The sequence below is a fragment of the Caloenas nicobarica genome, chromosome 3, assembly GCF_036013445.1.
Source record: "Caloenas nicobarica isolate bCalNic1 chromosome 3, bCalNic1.hap1, whole genome shotgun sequence".
In the NCBI taxonomy this organism is placed as follows: domain Eukaryota; kingdom Metazoa; phylum Chordata; class Aves; order Columbiformes; family Columbidae; genus Caloenas; species Caloenas nicobarica.
This window is the reverse complement of record NC_088247.1, coordinates 67406804-67427245: the sequence shown is the minus strand read 5'-3', so window position 1 is coordinate 67427245 and position 20442 is coordinate 67406804. Positions and strand designations below refer to the sequence as shown.

Here is a 20442-nt window from a genome sequence, read left to right as displayed (position 1 = left end):
GTAACTCAGGGGCTGGTGTCGCACTTGCCTGCATGATGTTGCACTGCTGGATGGCGGCGTGCTGCAGGCGGCTGGCCTCCTCCTGCAGCCGCAGGGCACTGTGGCACAGGGGCAGCCCTGTCACCACCTCCTCGGGGATCCTCAGTGCGCTCTGACAGGCTTGTACCACCTGAACCTTTGGCTTCAGGGACTCCATTTCAGACAACAGATGCTAAAAACAAAGCCAGTGCCATGGCAAGGCAGATTTGCAGAACCCCCAGAACATTTGATGCATCAAAAAGAAAAATAATGATGAGTTCAAGCACTAAAATGAACAACACATTTGATTATCTGTTTTCTAAATTGAATATAACCAGAACACCCTTTGTCTGGATTTGCTCATTCTGAAATGAGCACTCTCCTAAATATTAGTTACGCCCATATAATATGAATAAAACTAATTCATTAAAAAGTAGTAGTGCCTATTTTTAAGTACAAAATTATTTCTGTTAACATATTTGAAAAAAAAAATCTTAACCCTCCCACCCCAAAATCAAAGCAGCATAGGTATCATTTATGCATACACATGTTAATGTGAACATGAGTGTGGAACTCCATGCTGAGACACAGAAGTACATTTTCAAACCAGCAAATGAATCCTACTGTGTTCACAACCTTTCTTTGAAAATGCAGACCATGGCTGAAAACGTTGCTTAAGATTTAAGAGGCAATCAAAGAGAAAAAAGCACAGCTATACAGAAATCTTCTCCTTTGACTAGATGCCTTCGTTAATAGACTCTATTGCGTTCACAATGTCCATTCAAGCTGTCTGTTCATATGCATGAGAAGGGTTTAAGCGCAATGACTGGAGAATAGATTTGATCAGCATTTAACTTTCATCTGTATATTTTTCTGCAGATTTTAATCTTGAAGTGGACCTGTTGACATTTAGTTTTAACTGGTCAACTAGGACAGTTAAAACTCTATATTAGCCTGCAGCAAGAAATATTTCTCAAGCAACTCAGGAAGCTATAGCTTTGGTTATTTTTCTTGTCACGAGATTGAAACCAAAAATAACAAATTGACAAATCTCTGTAGCAGGGCAAGTGCAACACAGAATGCAGCAATATCTTATGGAGGTAATTCAACTAAACAGAGAAAAAAGTAACAGGGCTGAATTTTCTCTTAGCTTTCAAATTGACTACTGGGGGAGTTAGCAACACACTATCTCATTTTATCTCTATCTGTAAAATAGCGATAACGATCTAGACTTCCTTTTGAAGTATTTTAAGAAACTATTGATGAAAAGCCCTGGATAATAATTCAGCTTCATTATTATTATGGATTAAACTTGAATTGGATCCACATTTCTTAGAATTGCATCAACCTAAGAACAGACAGGATTATGCTTCAGCAATTCCGTTTGAGGGAATGATTTTTCCCATTCTCTCCCTTATTCCCTTGGCAGTAATTTGGGGCTAGAGTCTGAAACAATGATCCACCTAAGAAACACCACAATCAATCTCACCAACTTCCATTATTCCTTGTGTAAATTCTCACTACTGAAGGTTCTTTGAGGTTCTGGCCTTTACCTGTCTGTGAGAAAGTTGCTCTTTCAAGCTCAAATGCCCGAGCTCTGGAGAGGTCAGTGTGGCTTGGGCTTGTTCCAGAGCAGCCTGCAGGGCTCTCAGTTCGACTTCAAATCTCTTCATGTCCTGCAACAGAACAGATTTGATTCAGAGAAGAATAAAAAATAAAATCACTATAAATAGATCTATCTGGATTTTGTAGCTACATCCCCTATATACAGTTTAAGACGAATTCATAGTTTTAACAATGAATTTAAAATATTTAAAATATTGGATAAACATATTGGTCCTATGAAAGTCTATAAAAAGAGGTCACAATGCCAGAGTTGTTATTTTAAGTACTTCCTCAATCTCAAATACAGCATGTACTTTATAAAGCTTATTTCATAAAGTTTGACGCCTAGAAAGGAACTCAAGATTTCCTCTTCTCATCTTCCTGTAATAAGACAGGACATAGTTGTCTTATCTATACAGACTGTTCATAAAGACCACTAGCAGGGGATTCCCACTTATCTCTACAGACAACATATTCCACTGTTTCAGTACTCTTTTTTTGTAGAAAGTTTTTTCTGATGGTCTAACATGAAGTTAGCTTTTGTTGTCATTTCAAATGTCCACTTACTATCCCAATGAAAAAAAGACACAAAGAACAAATTATTTTTATTCTCATTGAAAACATTATATGTTAGAATAATCCTTTTTCATGCATCTTTTCTACAAATTCATACACATATAGCAATCATCACTGTCCTCTGTTCTTTCTCCAGTCAGTCCACATCTTTCCTCAAGTGCAAAACTGGACACAGCTGAAACCTTGCTAGTGACCAATACAGAGAACAAAAGGACTATTTCACATACCTTACAGTTATATACTTTATTTTTTGCATGCTGTTTGGAATTTTTTTTACAACAATGTGACATTGTTCACTCATTTTTCTATGATCCATATTATTAAATGTAAGGTCTTTCAATAGGGTGCCTCAAGCCAGTAGTTCCTCATTCCGATACACACATGCACGGTTCTTTCTGTTTAAGCATAACAATTTGCCCCTGTCCCTGTTGAATATCAGCCTAATTTTTTCTCAGGTAATCTCTGCATATTTGGTGTTGTCTAAGCATCCCAAAAGCCATGATCTCTAAACCAACATCCAACTCATTAATGAAAATATTGAATAGTACCAGATCCAAGACAGAACCCTGCAAAACCCTACTTGACATATCCCTCCTTTTGGGCTGCAAATAATTACACACCGGGTAAGTTTTCTAGCCAGCTTTACACCTACCTATCATATTTTCAACTAGATAAGCTTATTAACATTGTTAATAATAATATTATGTGAAACATTAAATTCCAGATCTATGACATATTGTACATTTATCTACAAAGCCTATTACTTTCACATTAAATTGGACACTTTTGATTTGATTTTCTTCACAAATCTCTGTTGGCTTCTATTCATATCCGTGTTTCCTTATAAGAATTTACAAATAGTTTATGCAACTGTTCCAATATTTCTCTGAGAGCTGAAGCTAGTAAGTTTTACTTCTACTATGCTTACTTGTACATAAATCTTTGGTTTGTTCCATGAAAAATATTTTTTTTTTTAAAAAAAAGCCTTCAGCTCATAAACTGTGGTTTACTGATTTGTGCTTTTGTAATGGAAAGAAGTCTTCTTCAAAACCAACATCTAACTTCAGACAACACAATCATGTCCTTTATAGACCACAGATAATCTAATAGTCTCAGAAACAGGATGCAGACACCACCCTAGCTGTCAGCTAGCATTAGAAAAATTGCTTTCATATACCTTGGCAGCATCTTGGAGATTGGGTAGCCGCACTTTTATCACTTGCTGTAACTCCTCTGTCCGCCGGCCCAGTTCCAGCACTTGTCGTGACATTTCCTCAGTACAGTAGACACTTGCCAGATACTCAGTCCTCTCACTCATGGCCTCAAGATCACCATGAATCTCTCCGGATTCATCAAGCATAGCCTAGATGGAGATAAGAACAAACTGAATGCCAGAGCTGAGCTTCAAATTAAACATATCTTTAAGTATATTCCTATTCTGCAAACTTGTCAATTTGTACACATCTGTAAGCATATTATGAAGTTCTATTGACTTCCTATAAGGCTTAGGCAAAATGCTTAATTCTGAGTGTATGCTGAAGTGCTTCAGTTTATGAAGGCTGGGAAACAAAAGAGTAAGTCATGAAGCTTCAGCAGCTGTACTCACCAACACATTCATTTTAGTGTTTTGCCACACACATGCCTGTAAAAATATAATATACACAATCTATGGACAGGATTTGTTCTGGAAGCCTGATTTACATGATAGGAAGCAGCAGAAAGCACTTGGGTGCAGCTTCATTAATGTTGCCTAAACAATGGCTACCAAAGCGTTTGGTGGAATGGCACTAGTTAAGCCTGCATCCTCCTCAACTTCTGAAGCAGCGAAAAAGCCACAGGAAAAACAAACCAGAAATGTTATCTCCCAGCTATCTTCAGGAAAAATTTCCTGGAGGTTCTTATTCAGAATAAGAAAATGTGACATACTACATCACCCCAATGTAAATGAATGCAGCTGACAATTAACTAACGTACATATAATAATTAATGTAGTCTTATCTTGGTACTAGTGAGACATGATCATCTTATGGTTTGATTTGTTGTGTGTGATCATGTAACACCGGGCAAGCTTGAACATTATCAAACTGCTCCACTGATCCCACACTTACATATTCCACACAGAGACACACACAGAACGAATTGGACTGTCACAGGGACAGCAAAACACATGAGATGTTCAGGAAGCAAATGGAAGAAACTCATCCATTGGGTATCAATCTGAGAACATTTGGTATGAAACTCATGAGACGAAAACAAAGGCTAGTCCAATTCAGTGTAAAGGAGAGAGGAGAAAAGAAAAAACAAAACAAAAACAAAACAACCCACAAACCTGAAAATCGTGTGTTTGGTTAACTAAAATTTTACAGGAATATCAGTTGCAATGAGGTACTCAATGTGAAAGAATCACAATGTATAGATGCACTATTCAATCAAAAGCTACTTTGAAGTCAATATACTCGAGTAAACATGGACATCGACTTTGAATCATATAGTTTAATTCAACACTATATCTTCATTTCCAGAACAAATAAATCATATTTAAGACTTGGAACCGTCAAGGAAACCCAGCATTTTAAAACTTATTTTTTCCTCAAGGAAGGGAGGCAAAAAACTGTAAGAAATAAAACTTCACTGCTTAGAAAATAACTTAATTTATACACATTTATAAACTGCCCTTTAAATTTCATAGCTCATATAATCACCTGGTAGGCTTTAACCTGATCACAAAGCTGAGTGGAAGAATTCCATGTTATACTACCGTGCACAAGGATATTTGCTTTCTCAATCCATTTCAGTATGAACTCCAACATCTCATTGTATTCTTCCAAGTGTGAAGCAGCCTGGATTTAAAACAAAAATCCACTTAAGTCTAAGATGTAATTCTGTACCGTTCTTAGAGAATGATAAATTAATTTTATTTCATTTATTGTTTTTAACTTGGCGATCATTTTAACAATGTTTCCCTACTCTTGAATATACTTTAACTACCTCTGTCTTTATGGAGTTAAAATAGGTCTGCTTCCACTAACAGGCATATCTATTTCAGGGCAAAAAAGGCACTATAAGAATGTAGGTCACACTGGGAGGGTGCAGTGATGCTCAACTATATCCCTAGGGGGTACACTTAATGCACATTTTTCAGCCTCGCATATAAGTTCTAAAATACCTTCTTGCTAAATTCGTGGCTCACTACGAGCCTTCTTTCTATCATCCCTTATTTTTCTTTGGCTCTTTCCATGTCATCCGCCAAGTCACCTTTTTTATAACATGCTTTGTCCACTCGGTCCGCCATATTTCCAAAAAGGGAAATGTTGCAGTTATTTCAAAATACAGGAGAAAAGCTCTGCTTTCTGATTCACCCAATTTCTCTTTAGCAAAGTACTCTTTAGTTCCAATTATCTTCTCACTTAGCAGGAACAATTTCATTGATTTTCACACATTTGTCCTGTATGAAGGAGGGATCAAATCATAGGTGACTGATCCGTATTTGCATGCAGTTTGCCTTAGCTATAATTTGTTACGACAGGAAGTGGATTTCTTGGTGCTGAACAAAAATATGTTAAGTGTTAAATGTCTTCAACAAGTACCTTTGACTGAACTCTTACTTTGATGTAATAGTAATTTTCTCTTTTTAAAAACATTTTTTTCAGAGGAAATTGAGAAGAATATCATGAAATAGTTATATTTTTCAAGTCTTACAAGAAGCTTCTTCAGGTGTGCAGAAAAGAGAACTCAGTTTATCAGGGCATTGATGGCGGAACCATTGAAAATCCATTTCTTTGGTTTTAGCTAGACTTTTTTTGGGGATGATAACAACTGCCAAAAATAAATAAGAATTTCAGGGACTTTGAACTGCAGGGGAAGCATCTGTATGAATGCTGAAATGTTGCACAAACAGTATGCATTATAAAGGCCATCGTATCTAGGCTTTTCTGTTGAATCTACAAATTACATTCACCCTCTATAGATTGTGACCAGAGCAAAATTTTTTTTCTTTTTTTTAATGCTGCAAATATAGATAACACTGGTAAGACAGAGGCCCTGAAAAGTCCAATGAGAGAGTACTTCCTGGCATGCTACTGTTTGTGGGAAGGTCTATAGTCTTTCCATGGCAGCAGAGGAATCAACCATCTGATGATTCATGGAAGAGGATGTTAAAACAGCATCACAGAATTATCCTACCCTCCTGATCTGACCCATCTGTTTCTCTCTTTAATGTGTGATGCAAGCCCTGACTAACAGCAGGCAGATGTGCTAAGGAATGCTCCTTCTTGCAGAACCACAGGAAAATAAATGGGAAGTTTGCATGCTCCTTCTACTTCTGAAAGGGAACAGCAGAAAGGATTTGAGATCACACCTGGCTGAGCTTGGCTGCCCTGTACTCAGCCTGCTGTATGGTCTGTTGGTGCAGTGCAGTGAGTTTCCCGATCCTGTTTGCCAGCTGCTTAGCCAGTGGTGCATTCTGCTCTGCAAAGTCCTGGACTGATGCGTCTAATTCCAGCAGCTTTATGTTGCAGCCGTCCAACTCTTCACCAAGGATCTACACAGAAAAATAAGAAAATTTGTGATCCAGAAAGTGTTAGCTTTTTAGTTGATTATTTCTAGTCCAACCTGCAACTTTTATACCCTGTCAAAGTCTCCATAGCTTGTTCCATTTTTATTCTGGCTGGAAATCAACAATGCTTGCGTAACCAGGAAGGCAGAACAGCAGGATGTTTGGTCATCTCTTAAATGTGTGTCATCACTCTTTCTTCTCTGACCTCTTTCTTCTCTGACCTCTCAGCTGAAATGGATAACCGTTTTACCTACCACAGCAAGACTGAGACACTTTAGAGTGACATTAACTGTTCTTGGCCATTTTCCTGTGTTTGTTTTCAAAACGAATACTCAGCACACGTTGCTATGACGAGGATTTTGATTTATTGGAAACGGATTTCATTTTGTTGCTGTCTTAAAATAGACCCTTAAAAATTCAGGAACGTGTAATTATTCATTAATGCATTATAAATCCTCCATTTTCATTTCAAACTTGCATTTTCATAGTCTGATCTTGACACAGGACAAGTATGGATCATGCTTGACTGTTTCAATAGAACCAGATTTTTTTTTTTGTACCATAGTTACAAGTTTCTGAAAAGTTTAAAAAGGAAACCTAAACGGTTTTCCATGTTTCCCATAGATTGATAACATACTTCCAGGCTACAGTTTCTTGGGGAAGGAGTATTGGGGTATTTTTGTATTTGTTTTTTATACCTAAGATGTTAATAATTCTTTTTTTTTTTGTAATACAAATAAGTCTCATCAAACACTCTAGCCTCTTTCCAATTATTTGTAGAAATTTAAATAGCAATCATCAGACAAAAACTGATTCAGAACATGGTTCTAGCTACAGGTGATTAGAGAAGTTACTTCAAGCTCTTCAGCTTAAGGCTGTCCTGGCAGACACACCTTAGACTATAAGTTATGAGCAACCATTGTGATAAACAAATACTATTCCATGAACAGTAGCATGACTTAGTGACATAACTCTCTATGTGTAGACATAAAGATAGATGTTGAACTACTCATCTGAATAAAAACACACACACATTTCAGGCGGGCATAAATAAATGTGTTTACTATAGAAATGATGCAGAATTTATATACTACTTAAAAGTGAGAGAAGGATCCATTTGATCTGGGTCACATGGATTTAAAACAGACTTTGAGGGAACTTTACTAAATTTCAGTCCAGTTTTACCTATGCAACATGGGAAAACACATTTCACTGTCTTTCTGCTTAATTACTGGAATAAAGGAGACCCACCAATTTTGAAGGGATATATTTCAGCGACATCTGCAAAGCAAATGGTATTTTGGAGCACATTGAGAGCAGCTCATGAAAAGAAACAGGTAATTTTTGACATACCAGACATGCCAAATCTTTTCCTATTTGGTGTGCTTTGCTTAATTTCAGACATTAACTTGGTCAAGTTTATCTTTGACGAGTTAAAAAAACCAAACCATCATTACCTCATTATTATACCAAATGATATGAGATGGACTACTGACTAAGTAAAATTCTATTTACCACAAGTAAAAGTGCGCCGTAAAGAATGGTCCTTTCAGTACAGACAGGGACAAGGAGCAGTTTGGAAGACTCTTAGGCTTCCTATCATAGTCATTATTAGAGGGAACTGCATAACTTTGTCCATCTGACTTTCTTGTACTCTCAGCTACTTCCTCCAAGTTCTGTTACTTGCTCAAGCCCCTGTATGGGCTAGTTTGCAAAGAATGTAATTAAGAAAACTCATCTGTCCATTCTTCATTTGAACTACATTAAAAATGTCTCATGCAAGTCTTCACAAATACAACATTGATATTAAGTGAATATCCCAATTCAGAATAATTTATGGTGTAACCAAATAAAGGAAGCCTTGTCTTACCTTTTGTTCAAGTTTAGCTTGTGCTATATCATTTGTTTTCCTTTTCAGTTTGGAAAGAATGACATTTAGTTCATTTGCTATCCCCTGGATTTTCTGACCAAACTCTTGATTCAATGTTTTGATCTGCTGAGTTTCTTTTTCTTTGGTTTGAATCTGTCAACAATAAAAATTAAATTCAGTAACCAGAAATCTCTCCACCCGAAAGGAAGCTAACTTTCGTTTAACTTACTTCAATATAAAGAAGGTAATCAAACCACTCTATGTTGTCCTAGTTTGACCACACTTGGATACAGTATTTCACTATGTTATGAAGATTAAAGAAGTGCTATAGTTCTGTAACACATTTAGCTACTATGCTTTACCTGATCTTGTATGGTTACAAGGGCCAGCCCAACTTCTGCTAAATGAAGAGAGAGTTCAGAAGGCAAAACGGTGTAAAGCCCCAGGTACTTATTCTGCTGTTGTTCAGCCATTTTTTCAACAGCCTGGCGATGAGTAGTTACTTCACCAAGGAGAGACTAATGACAGAAAAACAGCTTTGTCAAGAACAATAGGAAAAACATGTCTATGTAAACTTAGGAAATGCAGACATAACAGGCAGCTTGCAACAAAGCTAAGTGTTTTCAAATTTTTGTTTAATCAGTTCATTAAAAAGAACTGTATCTTGGGTTTCACTGGATTCTCATTTTTGACTGTGTCCAGTTCTCTGTTCCCATGTGACCAGATATATATAGAAAATGTCAAGTTTTCAGCACCTCCAGTTAAATGAGTTTATTTTATTTTGTTGTGTCCCTCTCTCCCAAACTGCTGAGATAGAAAAGAAATGCTACATTCTGTCCACTCACATTCTATAGTTCCCCCATATCTTAAATGAGAGGAGAAAAATTAATGAACAATATGCATAAATGCAAATACTTAAATATATTTAAAATATCTTTAAAATAGAGTATTACAGCCCATCAGCTACTTCATGCTTTATGAATTTGTTGGGTGGCTTACTCAAAAACTAACGAATACTGTCTAATTGGAATTCTTGGTGGTTTTGACCTTATTAACACTCACTAGCAGATTACAATGAAGATAAATCTTGCAATTTAGAAACTGACAAATTTTATATACCTGCAACTCCTGAAGTTGAGTATCCACTTCCACATCAGGGCTTAGTAAATATTCTTTTGTTTCCTGGATCCAGGACTTCACACTATTAATCTCTGCTTCAACCTCCTCACGCTCCTTCAACTCCTGTTTCACCATCTTCACACCTTTTTTCACTTTCTGTTGCATACTTCAGAAACAAAGAAACAATAACTATTTGTGAAGAACTATGCAACGTCTAAAAACGTCGCTTTGTCAAAAAATATTGAATAATAAAGGATTGATAGCATCACATCCAGAGATATAAAAAGCGGGGCACTGTTGCAAAAGACTACTACAGCAGCACACTGAAATTTCTCATGTTCATTTTTCATTCCCTTTAATTAGCAGTTTTATGTGTTTTGACATCTAGTTCACAATTCCTTTGAAGAAATGCAAATGTTTACAATACAGACACCTACACCTGAGCTCATCACCACAGACTGTCCTGATTGTCAGTGGAGGAAGCAGGCAATTCTAGGGCATGATTTAGGGTGATTCATCATCATTCTAAAAGAAACTTCTAAAATAGGCCAGAAAAACTGCATCTTAGGCTTGCCTATTTCTCTCCACTAATTAGAGAGTGAGAATTAACCAGTTCAGATGCAGATATCTACAATTTGAAATAATGTGAGATAAATTCCATGCCTATTGATGGGATTCACATTTGCAAAATACCTAGGATAAGGCATGGATCAAAATCAGTTTTAACTTTAATGTAGTTTATGCAACTCTTACATAACTTAGTATTATTATGCAAAGCAGAAAGCACATATTCTAAAATGCATAGTCCTGCAGATGGAGATAAAAATAATGGTAAAAATCTATTTAAAAAATAAAGATACTTTAAATTAAACTGATGCTTATTTTAAATATAATAACTAGTATTTATTTTAAGCATGGTAATTGTTAACAGTAACAAAAATGATACATGAACTTTTATGGATGAATTAATTTTAAGATGTCATTTTTCTAGTGAATCTTTTAAAACATTGCCTTACTTGTGGCATCGATCTTGCATTGCTTTGATTTCTTGCATGACTGGTAGTTCCTCCTGAGACAGAGGCTTTATTTCCACATCCTGAAGCATGCTGACAGCCTGCTGTTTGAGCAGGCCCAGAGACGATAGCTGGTGCTCCACCTCCAAAAGGAAAGTGCTGTGGTAATCCAGGAGTTCCAGGAGCTCTGTTTTGGATGCCTTTTCTACGGAGCTTTCTGGTAAGCGACCTTGTAGCTGATCTATTGCTATGGTGGCTTTCTGAATCTATGGAAAGAGATGCAGTTTTGTCAATAATGAAATTAAAAAGAAGCTAGTACAACCAATACCAAAATGTGCTAAACTCAGTGCTGTACATGTAGATGCTGTAGAACAGTTGTACAGGGCTTGCGCAAGAGTCTCCATAGCATATATAAATCTCTGTCCTAATACTGCTAGATCTAGCTAGCTAGCCCTAGCTCTTCACACTGTACTTGCCAAGGGATTTTTTGTTAAGCGATGAGTGGTTCCTCATATTTTTTAGCATTTATTAACTTTATTGCCATAGGATCTAGAGCTCTCTATCCCAGGGGAGATCCCTTTTTGGCACAAGTCATACATTTAACAAAAACATTATCCCTGTTTCCAGAGAACATGGAATCTGAGCATACAAAAATGGACAACGACAGGTAAAAGTCAAGTCGGATATAAGAAAACAAAACGAGATACATGAGCAGTGACAGGCAATAATATTACTGTATAAATTTAGAAATAGCAACTTCATACTTTCCAGGGAAAAAAATAAAAAAGGGGAAAAATGAAAGAGAGATTGACTTAATCTAGAATAGACCACTTGGGGAAGGGAAATGTAGAGGAGAATATTCTGAAGACCAAAACAACTCTGTATTTACCATACGTATGTGCATACAGAAGAAGAGTAAGTCTTGGAGGCAGTGTGGTTCTAAACCTATGTCTTCCATTTCTGCTTTATTACATGACCTGAGAAAAATCACTGTGATTGCTGCTATCAGCTTTCTCTACCTTAAGACGACTAATAAGGCAGTATAATGAGTGAAAACCTATGTACATATAAAAAAAGGGGGAGTTACCAAGACCAGAATTTACCTTATCGTTAAAGCCTTTCCATTCCTGCACTGCATCTTCCAAAATTTTCTCTTGTTCTTGGGCTACATTCCGGAGCCGTGTCCAGCGCTGCCAAACTGTTGTCATGGATCTACTTATAGTTGCCTTACTGGCATCATTGCTATTTTTTTCCAGCTGTAATGCCTTTTCTTCTAGGGCTGTGATCATCTCATGGAAAGAATTCACCACAGACACAAGAGTCTGAAAAAGTAAACAATAAGCAGTTTTCCTTTTTTACAGCACAACTCATAACTACTCAACACACAAGCAGATAAGCCAGTTCCATCCACTGCAATGAGGAGGTGCCCTGTGCGGAGTGAGGTGGATAGGTCTCACTTTATTTTTCATACACAATGTATTAGCTATAGATGCTTAAGGACCTGGTCCAAAATGCAACTCTCTTGAAGCAGCAGAAATCTGATGTAACCAGGTTTTCTTTTCCTTGCTAACCCCTCAAAAATGAGAGAAATAAGAGTTCAGAATCCTTCTCATAGCAAAGGCTAACTTCTATTACAGTCTAAAAATGAAAGAAGCAATTCAGTTGCTTCACCATACATTTATGCCATGTTTAATGCCATTTTAGATGTCCAAGGATATCAAGATATTCTCATGAAGCTGTCAGACATGACGTTACTGTTAGAGGAGATTCCTGCCTTCACAGAGTCACAGCCGAGGATCAGGAAGAATATCGGAACTGTCACTAACTGCCTTTATTAAGGCAACTTATTAGCATCCTGATTTTTTTTAAGTTACATTTCTTTCTTTTACACTAAAAACCAGTTAATATTAAACCACAATCTTTCCTGTCCAAGTAAAACTATTCCATATGATCCAAAGTAGATGGATATTTCTGTTCATCTGAATTTCTCGTAGGGTACACAATTTTGGGACTTGTGCACCCAAGGCTTTTAGGAACCTCTTGGCTCCTTCCAGTTCTCTGCAGTTGTAGGCACATAGACTGAAATTAAGCTGAAAAGTAATTAAAAATATTTGTCCCAGTCACCCCACATACATAATGTGTGTTCTGCACAACACAAACCACCTCTTGGTGTGCTATGACATCATTAAGCACTACAGGAAAATATCTAAAACGTCAAATTCAGATTGCCACAGGTAGGGACCTATATAACATACATTTATTTTCACTGAAGGAAAAGGATTTAATATAATTTTCAGTACCTTACCTTATGTGATAGCAATTTCTCTTGTGCTTCATCAGAAGAAGCAGCTTTAGCTACTGAGAATTCAGATAATTTTTTCTCAGCCTCATTCATCACTTCAATAACCTTCTGTCTTGCTGTCTGGTACTCGTGCCACTCAGAAGCACACCTTAAACAAATACAGTTCCAGAAAGAACAATTTAATAAGATATAAACCCATTTGAAAATCAGGAATACTACTGCACCTAGTTTTCAATGTAACTGCTTAGTTTTGCTGTTACATAGTATTTTTCAAGCAAAGGAAATATTATTGGGAAAGAGCATGCATAGAATCATATGCTTCTGACTTTCAGCTGTGTCTTACAAACACAGCTTGGCATAGAATAGCCCTTGATTGACTTTCCCTCTATGACTTCGTCTACGTTGTGTTTTAAACCCACCCAGACTTTTGGAATCCAGAACATTCAAGAATAACATGTAACATAATTATGTTCTTTAAAAAGGTATTTCCTTTTAGGTTAAAATGTCTGCTTCAATTTAATTTGTTTCTGCGTAGGTCTTGTGCCAGATGAAATAAGGGGCAGTTATTCCCTACTCATCTTCTCAGTACTGTTCCAAGCTGTACGTAATTTTAGCATAGCTTCCTTAAGATCACACATCTAGTCAATCAGTGGCAGAGGAGAAAACAGAATACAAGAGCTCTGAATCCTAATATCCACTTCTCTCATCAGTACCACAAACATTTTACAAAGCTCTAACTAATGTTGTGATCTCTTTCTTTCATCACCAACAAGGTGATCTTAAAACGAAAGAAAAACAAAGATGAATATACCTTTGCAACTGCTCTTGCTGGTTTTTGGCTTCTTGCTTTGTCTCCTTGGCCTTTTCCTCCAATGCCGCTACATTCTGCATCAGCTGCTCTCTTGCTGTGGCTTGGATAGATGGCTCTATCTCAGACACGAGGCCCCGTAACTCCTTCAAATGATTACTGAACTGACTTTCTGTGCTGAAAAATTCAATGTGGTTCCTCAGGTTCTCCTCAGAGTTCTCAACATCAAGACCATTTCTTGCTAAATGTAGAAATTCCTGAGAATCTTCAAGCCAATCATTTGCCATCTGCATCACTTGGTAGTATCTTTGGCAGAGGCTATATAATTTATTCAAGGTAGCCTGAAATAAAAGGGAAAATTATACAGAGGGTCACAGACATAAAATCCACAGCAGCAACAAAAATAGCCTCTGCTGAGAGCGGAATTTGCCCATGCTTGTTTTCTTTTCCCTTTATTATATCTAAAATCTGGGTCCAGAGAAACTATATGGAAGCAGGTTTTGAGTGAGTTTTCAATTCTATGTGCAGGTATAAATGTATATTAAGGAAGCCTTTTCACACTCCCCTCCAGGTCATCCATGGCAACAGGCCGCAAACTGAATCATTGAAACAACAGGATTATTAAAATAAATCTTTTCATGATGATTACAAACACCAAGCCACAGAGCCATATTTTTCAGCTTCGTGAGTGAGAAACTAATGACACTTCGGGTCCACTAACCTGTCTCATGTGTATAGCTTCTTGAACTTCACCATCTAGTTCTGTCAGCTCAGCAAGAGTGTTTTCCAGGTCAGCAGGTATCAGCTCCTTTGCTTTCATATATCTCTCTTTCTCTTTATTGCTCAGTGCATTCATTATTCTCAGGCTTGACTGCACTTCTTCCTGATGTATCTGAACCTTTCGGATTTCTTCTTCGATGCTTTGCAATTTGAGGTCCAAACTTAATGTTCCATTAAGTTCTGTTTTCACCCATCTCAACCAGTCAAGTGAGCGGCGGATTTCTGTCTGGAAGTCTATGCTTTGCACAAGTCTGTTCTCACACTCCATCACAGTGTCACCAATGGCAGCATGCAAAAACTTCAGTTTCTCTTGCCAAGACTGCACTTGGTGATTTGCAGCTGCACAGGCAGATGAGTCAATCTGAGGAGAAAGGGCTTCTAGATGTTCAGTTATTCGCTTCAGAAGACTCCCTGAGTCTTGCAAGCTGCCCACCAAAGAGTGGTATATTTTCAACTTTTCTTCTATTGGGAGCGTTTCTTCATTTACCTTGACCTGCTCTTTCTTCACTGCTTCTAATTGTGCCTCAAACTGCATACACATTTTTTCATGTTCTTGGCATGCTTCTACTGTGTCTTCCAACAGGTTAATTTTCTGTTCTATCTGCCTCTTCAATTTGTGATACAGTGTAACAAGTTTCAACATCTCATCTGGTTGCCATGGCTGGCCAGTGCTTCGAAAGGCCTCCTTCTTCTGGTTTAGTTCATCCACTGCTGCACCAAGGCTCATGACTTCACCTAAGAGATCTCTATAGGTCTGCTGGAGTGATACAGCTTCTTTGGCTAAAACAGCAGCTGGAGCTTTGTCCATGTTCATAAACTGATCTTCTAGCTCAGTCAGAGCTTTACTTGTCAACTCAATCAGAGAGGCATACTCTTTTCTGCCATGAATTGCTTCCTGAACCTTATATAATTTTTCTTTTGCCAAAGCAGTGACAATACTGAATTGCTGAGGGAGAATGTTAAGTTTTTCATCCAGATAAGAATGATCCACTTCATTAAGTGATGGCAGCATTTCTTGGCCATCTCTTTGCAGCACAAGTAACAGATTTTCATATTCTGGAGATTGCTCAAGAATCTGTTGATATTTTGCCAACTGCGTGTATAGTTCAGAGTTACTATTCATTACATTGACTTCTGGGAATGTAACAATATCGGCTTGTTTCAGCCAATGGCAAGCTTTATCCAAGTCTTCTTTGAAATATTTCCTGGAAACTATATTTTTCTCTAGTTCTAGCAATCTCTGGTTACATTTTTGTAAAACAGTGTCATACATATTCTGTAGTTCTTGCAGTTTACCTAACACTTCACTCTTTTCTTGTTCTGTTGCTTCTTTCATTAAATCCCGTCCTTGAGCCCACAACCCTGTGACTTCATTTTGATAGGCCTTCAGGTTAGCCTGAGCATTCTTACAAGTCCTGATCTGCTTGTTCACATCTTCTGGCAACAGACAAATGTGTTCTGGAAACAATACCTTCTTCTCATGCTGGTGAATTTGGTTTGTAGCCTGAAAGACTGCCATAAGAAACTGTGTCTTTTCAGAAAGCGCTTTATTCAGGTGCTTTCTCCTCTGGCCAACCAGATCGCTGAGACAATCTACATGGTGCTGTGCATCAGAAAGTGCTTTCTGCAGCTCCTGCCTTTCATTGAGCCCTAGGTTGGTCATTACCCTGTCAGCATCCTTCACAAGCATCTTCAGAACAAGTTGTTTGGCTTCAAGTTCACTGCAAATGGTAAGATGATCCATGAGAAGACTCTGAGCCAAATCTGGAGGAGGACTCTGCTTAAGAGCCTCTGAGATACTAGGTTGCTGCTCCTCTGCCCATTCCATTAGTTCCTGAAATCTGGAATGCACTAAGCTGAGCTCTTCTAAGGTTGAAACAGAAACCTGAATTTTCCTTTTGACAAGGTCCTCCAGTTGAGTCCAGCGTTGCTCATAATGACTAAACTGCTCCTTTACTAATTCTTTGTCATCAAGATTCAGATGTTCTATCATCTTCTGTTTCTGATCTTTCAAATCTTCCAGAGCAAATCTTCTTTCCTGCAGTGCCAGTGCCAATTTTTGCAAAGCTTCAAGGTGTATGTTTGTACTTTCAGCATCAGATCTGTTATCAAAATGGACAGGACAGAAATTAATTATTACATCCTATCTCAGGACAGACTTTTAAAAGGGGTCAGGATTAATTTTAAGCCCACTATATACTGAAATCAATATGATATAAATACCCCCAGTTTTCAGATTCTTTTGAAGGTACCAGTCTCGAATATTAACTAAAAAGTTTAACATTTTCATTCCCTTCCCTTTCACCTTCAATGTGGCCATCAGGCTGACCATGCAAATTAAAATTAATACTACAAAGCACACTGGTTATATTGCACTTATGAACAACAAGTACAGAGGCTGAAGTGAATTTTGTTCCATGACAGTGATAGCAGCAGTAATAGACTCTCACAATTTTACACTTAGCTTGTATGTTCATGCTATTCAAAGCAGCTGCAATCATTTGGCAGCAGCAACTAAACTTTAATATAACAGTCTAACAGATAAAACACAATATCTCAATGAAAAACACATATGAAACACAGTAAAGACAAATGAAAGGTTCAAACAAAATTGTCAAAATACTTGAAATATCAGAAAATGTTATACTCTGAGATGAGATCAGTACTTGCCTTAAAGACGAACACTGAAGATCTGGCTTCTCAAATTCTCTATTTCAATACAAGTAATTGTACTATAATTAATAAGGGAGGCCTGCTTTTAATTAAGTATGGAAAAAGGGATTTTCAGTGCATCCAGCTTAGAGTCACTCTGTAAACAGCTCTTTCAGTGTATATGCACTAAGTCAGCTTTGCCTGTGCTACTCGTTTTTTACCTGGCCAGGTTGTCCCACTCTTTTGTGAGCTTTTCCAAGAAGACTTCAACTACATTCATGCGATCGTGGTAATCCCCCGTCCTCTGTAGATCCTCCTCCCTCTGTATGAGCAAACTGTGTGCCTGAAGGCAGAGGTCTAGCCACTGGTTGCTCAGCTCTCCTATTTCCTTGTGTTCAGGTGATTCCTGTCCTTGGCTGAGTTTGTTCATCTTCTCAGTCACAGAGGTAAGAGCTGACTGCTTAGACTGCAACTTCTGATTGAATTCCTGAAAAAGATACAAGTCAAAATCAACATGGTGACAGCTGCCCAAAATTATAAGATGGAATTTAAATAAAAACTCTGAAATAAATAAATAGTGCAAGGACTAATTATCTGTCCAGGCAAATGTTGTGCAGATGCAAACTCGAAGATGTGCCTTCTCCCATCCCCTAATCTTTCTCCTCATCTTCTCAGGTGAGGATAGGTTTGCTACAGATGTGAAAGGAAACTAGAGCAGTTTCCAAGTGCCAGTGATAAACAGAGATCATCATCAAGTCACACCTTGTTGTCCAAGCTTCTGGACTAGCGCAGCTCCCACCATACACCGAAATATGTAAGGCAGCCTGGATCTCATGAGAACTCATTTTAACAGTACTGTCTCTAGGTATTTTTTTTCCTTTTCCTTTTTCATTAGAAACTAAAAATAAGAAGCTGAGCCCATGAGTCAGTGAGCCCCCACATCCATACTTTGTTTTGTTCCTACTTGTATAAGAGCAACCATTACTGCTGTCACTATTGAAACAAAGCCAGTGATTATTAAGGTATGATTGCTATTTGAGTTAACATAGGAGGAACATAGGAGGTTCCACTTAAATATGAGAAGAAACTTCTTCTCAGTGAGGGTGATAGAACACTGGACCAGGCTGCCCAGGGAGGTTGTGGAGTCTCCTTCTCTGGAGACATTCAAAACCTGCCTGGACACCTTCTTGTGTAACCTCATCTGGATGTTCTTGCTCCGGCAGGGGGATTGGACTGGATGATCTTTCGAGGTCGCTTCCAGTCCCTAACATTCTGCGATTCTGTAATAAATTCCAGTAAAGAGTCCATCTGTACACACTTACCTGACCAAATAGGAAGTCACAGAGAACCAAAAAAAAGATACACGATATACTGACAACTATTAATAAAATTAACCAAATATTTTTCAGCACTTACAAACTGTCTAGGGTAAATATAATCTTTTCCCAAAATCTATTTCCAATAACTGTAACTAAAAAACATGCCCAGCTCCAGCACTTTGCTGGGATGATGCGTTTGCACTGAGGGCTGGTAGGGGTTCTGAAGAAGAGATGCTACTGCCCAACTCTGCCTCATTCCTCTTGGTGACTGCATCAAATAGAGCTAGGCATCTGCAACTACCAGAGAAAAATCAAGGAAAAAATACACATTGTGTCACATCTGACAGTACAGCAGGTGCCTGGCTTTCATAATGAACCAACGTTCCTGACTGAAATAGTGAAGAAATACAGACTCCTTCTTTCTGGATTCTAATGATAGCTGGTGTGACAGCTTTCAGCCCACCTTGTGCTGAGGTATCTTCAAGGGCTATGACTTTGTTCAGACACTTGTGTAGAACAGACACAAAGTGCTGATTACTTTTCACTTAACTTCTGGCATATCAAAATAAGAATACAAGCAAAGTCTAGACCAAAAAACGCAAAACCCAAGCATTTCATCATTTATCAGATAAATAATCTGATTTCCTGTTTCTTCTTGTTTCTTTCCTGACATTTATGATACGTGCAGAATGGCCATAAAAAAAAGTCTCATCTGTAAATGAATAAGAAAGAGTGAAGATTTGAAGCTATTTATCTCACTGTTTAGGGTAAATTAAATTGTGTTACTATCATACCTATTCTCCAGTGGTTTTCAGAGTCTAGCAACATTGAGTAGTTTCCTAGACTAATTTTGAAATAGATCTAAACAATTTAAAAGTATGGGAATCAAAGGACTTAGCAAGCACAAACTGCAGATATTCAAGTAGACTGCAATCAGCCTATCAAAAGTGAAGGCAAATCAGAACAGTAGACTGAAAACTGTCTACTTTAAAAAAAACAAAATCAAAAAACTATTAAAGTGCAGTGTTTCGCTTTCTGTGTCACCCTGTATCATCAGTAAGGAAACCCTCTTTCCTCTGTCTTCTCTGTTCTCGCTTAGAACATATTAGCATTCTGTGCAATATGTGCATATAACATGAATTATAATCTTAACCCAAAGTCTCCTTACCTTAACCTGGAGTACCATATTCTGGGCAATGTTTAGCTCCAATTCTGCCCGTCTCCTTTTCAAATTCTGTAGTTGTTGATCTGCATCCTGGAAATATATCCAGAGCTCAGCCTTTATTTGTTTGATCTCTTCCCAGCCTTGAGCCAAATACTGAGAGTGCATTATCTGTTGCTCAATCTAGAAGAAAAGAAATGAAAAGGAGGAGGGAATGCTTTAATGCAGCTATTTTTGGAGAATGAATACCATTCTTCCTCTGAGTACAATACTATACTAACAGCAAATTTCTACACTAGATTCTGAAGAGGCTAATATCCATAAAATGAGTCTTCAAAGGTCATAATAATGAGTCTTCAAAGGTCATAAAAGACAGACCTATCAAAAGAAGGTTGTGGGGGAAAAAAAAAGTTATCCTTCACTCTTGAGGGAAGCAAATATATTTATGAATGTATTTCAAAGTGCTCTCAAGCCGTCTGTTAAACCTTAAATTAACTGTGTGATTTAGTCTATTGCATGCCAAGAATACTGCTGGACTGTGCCCTACATGCCATTGCAATGACCGAATAAAAGCTTAAACTAAACACTTTCCTTTAATTTGCTTACTCCAGTTATTTCGCCTATACGCCTTTTGTATAACACCAATAAGAAGAATGATTACCG

General features: G+C 37.6%; 1 protein-coding gene across 2 annotated transcripts in view; it reads right to left on the bottom strand.

The window, feature by feature from the left end:
- The window catches only part of SYNE1 (spectrin repeat containing nuclear envelope protein 1), a 295209-nt gene that overhangs the window by 104749 nt on the left and 170018 nt on the right, over positions 1-20442 (bottom strand). For both annotated transcript variants that reach the window (XM_065632672.1, XM_065632669.1), the window contains 15 exons: positions 19786-19962; positions 17520-17785; positions 14588-16748; positions 13870-14207; positions 13062-13206; positions 11860-12078; positions 10760-11022; positions 9744-9909; positions 8987-9142; positions 8625-8777; positions 6557-6739; positions 4902-5039; positions 3377-3562; positions 1572-1694; positions 29-211 (listed from right to left, as the gene is read on the bottom strand). In XM_065632672.1, coding sequence (XP_065488744.1) covers positions 29-211; positions 1572-1694; positions 3377-3562; positions 4902-5039; positions 6557-6739; positions 8625-8777; positions 8987-9142; positions 9744-9909; positions 10760-11022; positions 11860-12078; positions 13062-13206; positions 13870-14207; positions 14588-16748; positions 17520-17785; positions 19786-19962 — 4857 coding nt within the window. The remainder of the gene's footprint in view (positions 1-28; positions 212-1571; positions 1695-3376; positions 3563-4901; positions 5040-6556; positions 6740-8624; positions 8778-8986; positions 9143-9743; positions 9910-10759; positions 11023-11859; positions 12079-13061; positions 13207-13869; positions 14208-14587; positions 16749-17519; positions 17786-19785; positions 19963-20442) is intronic.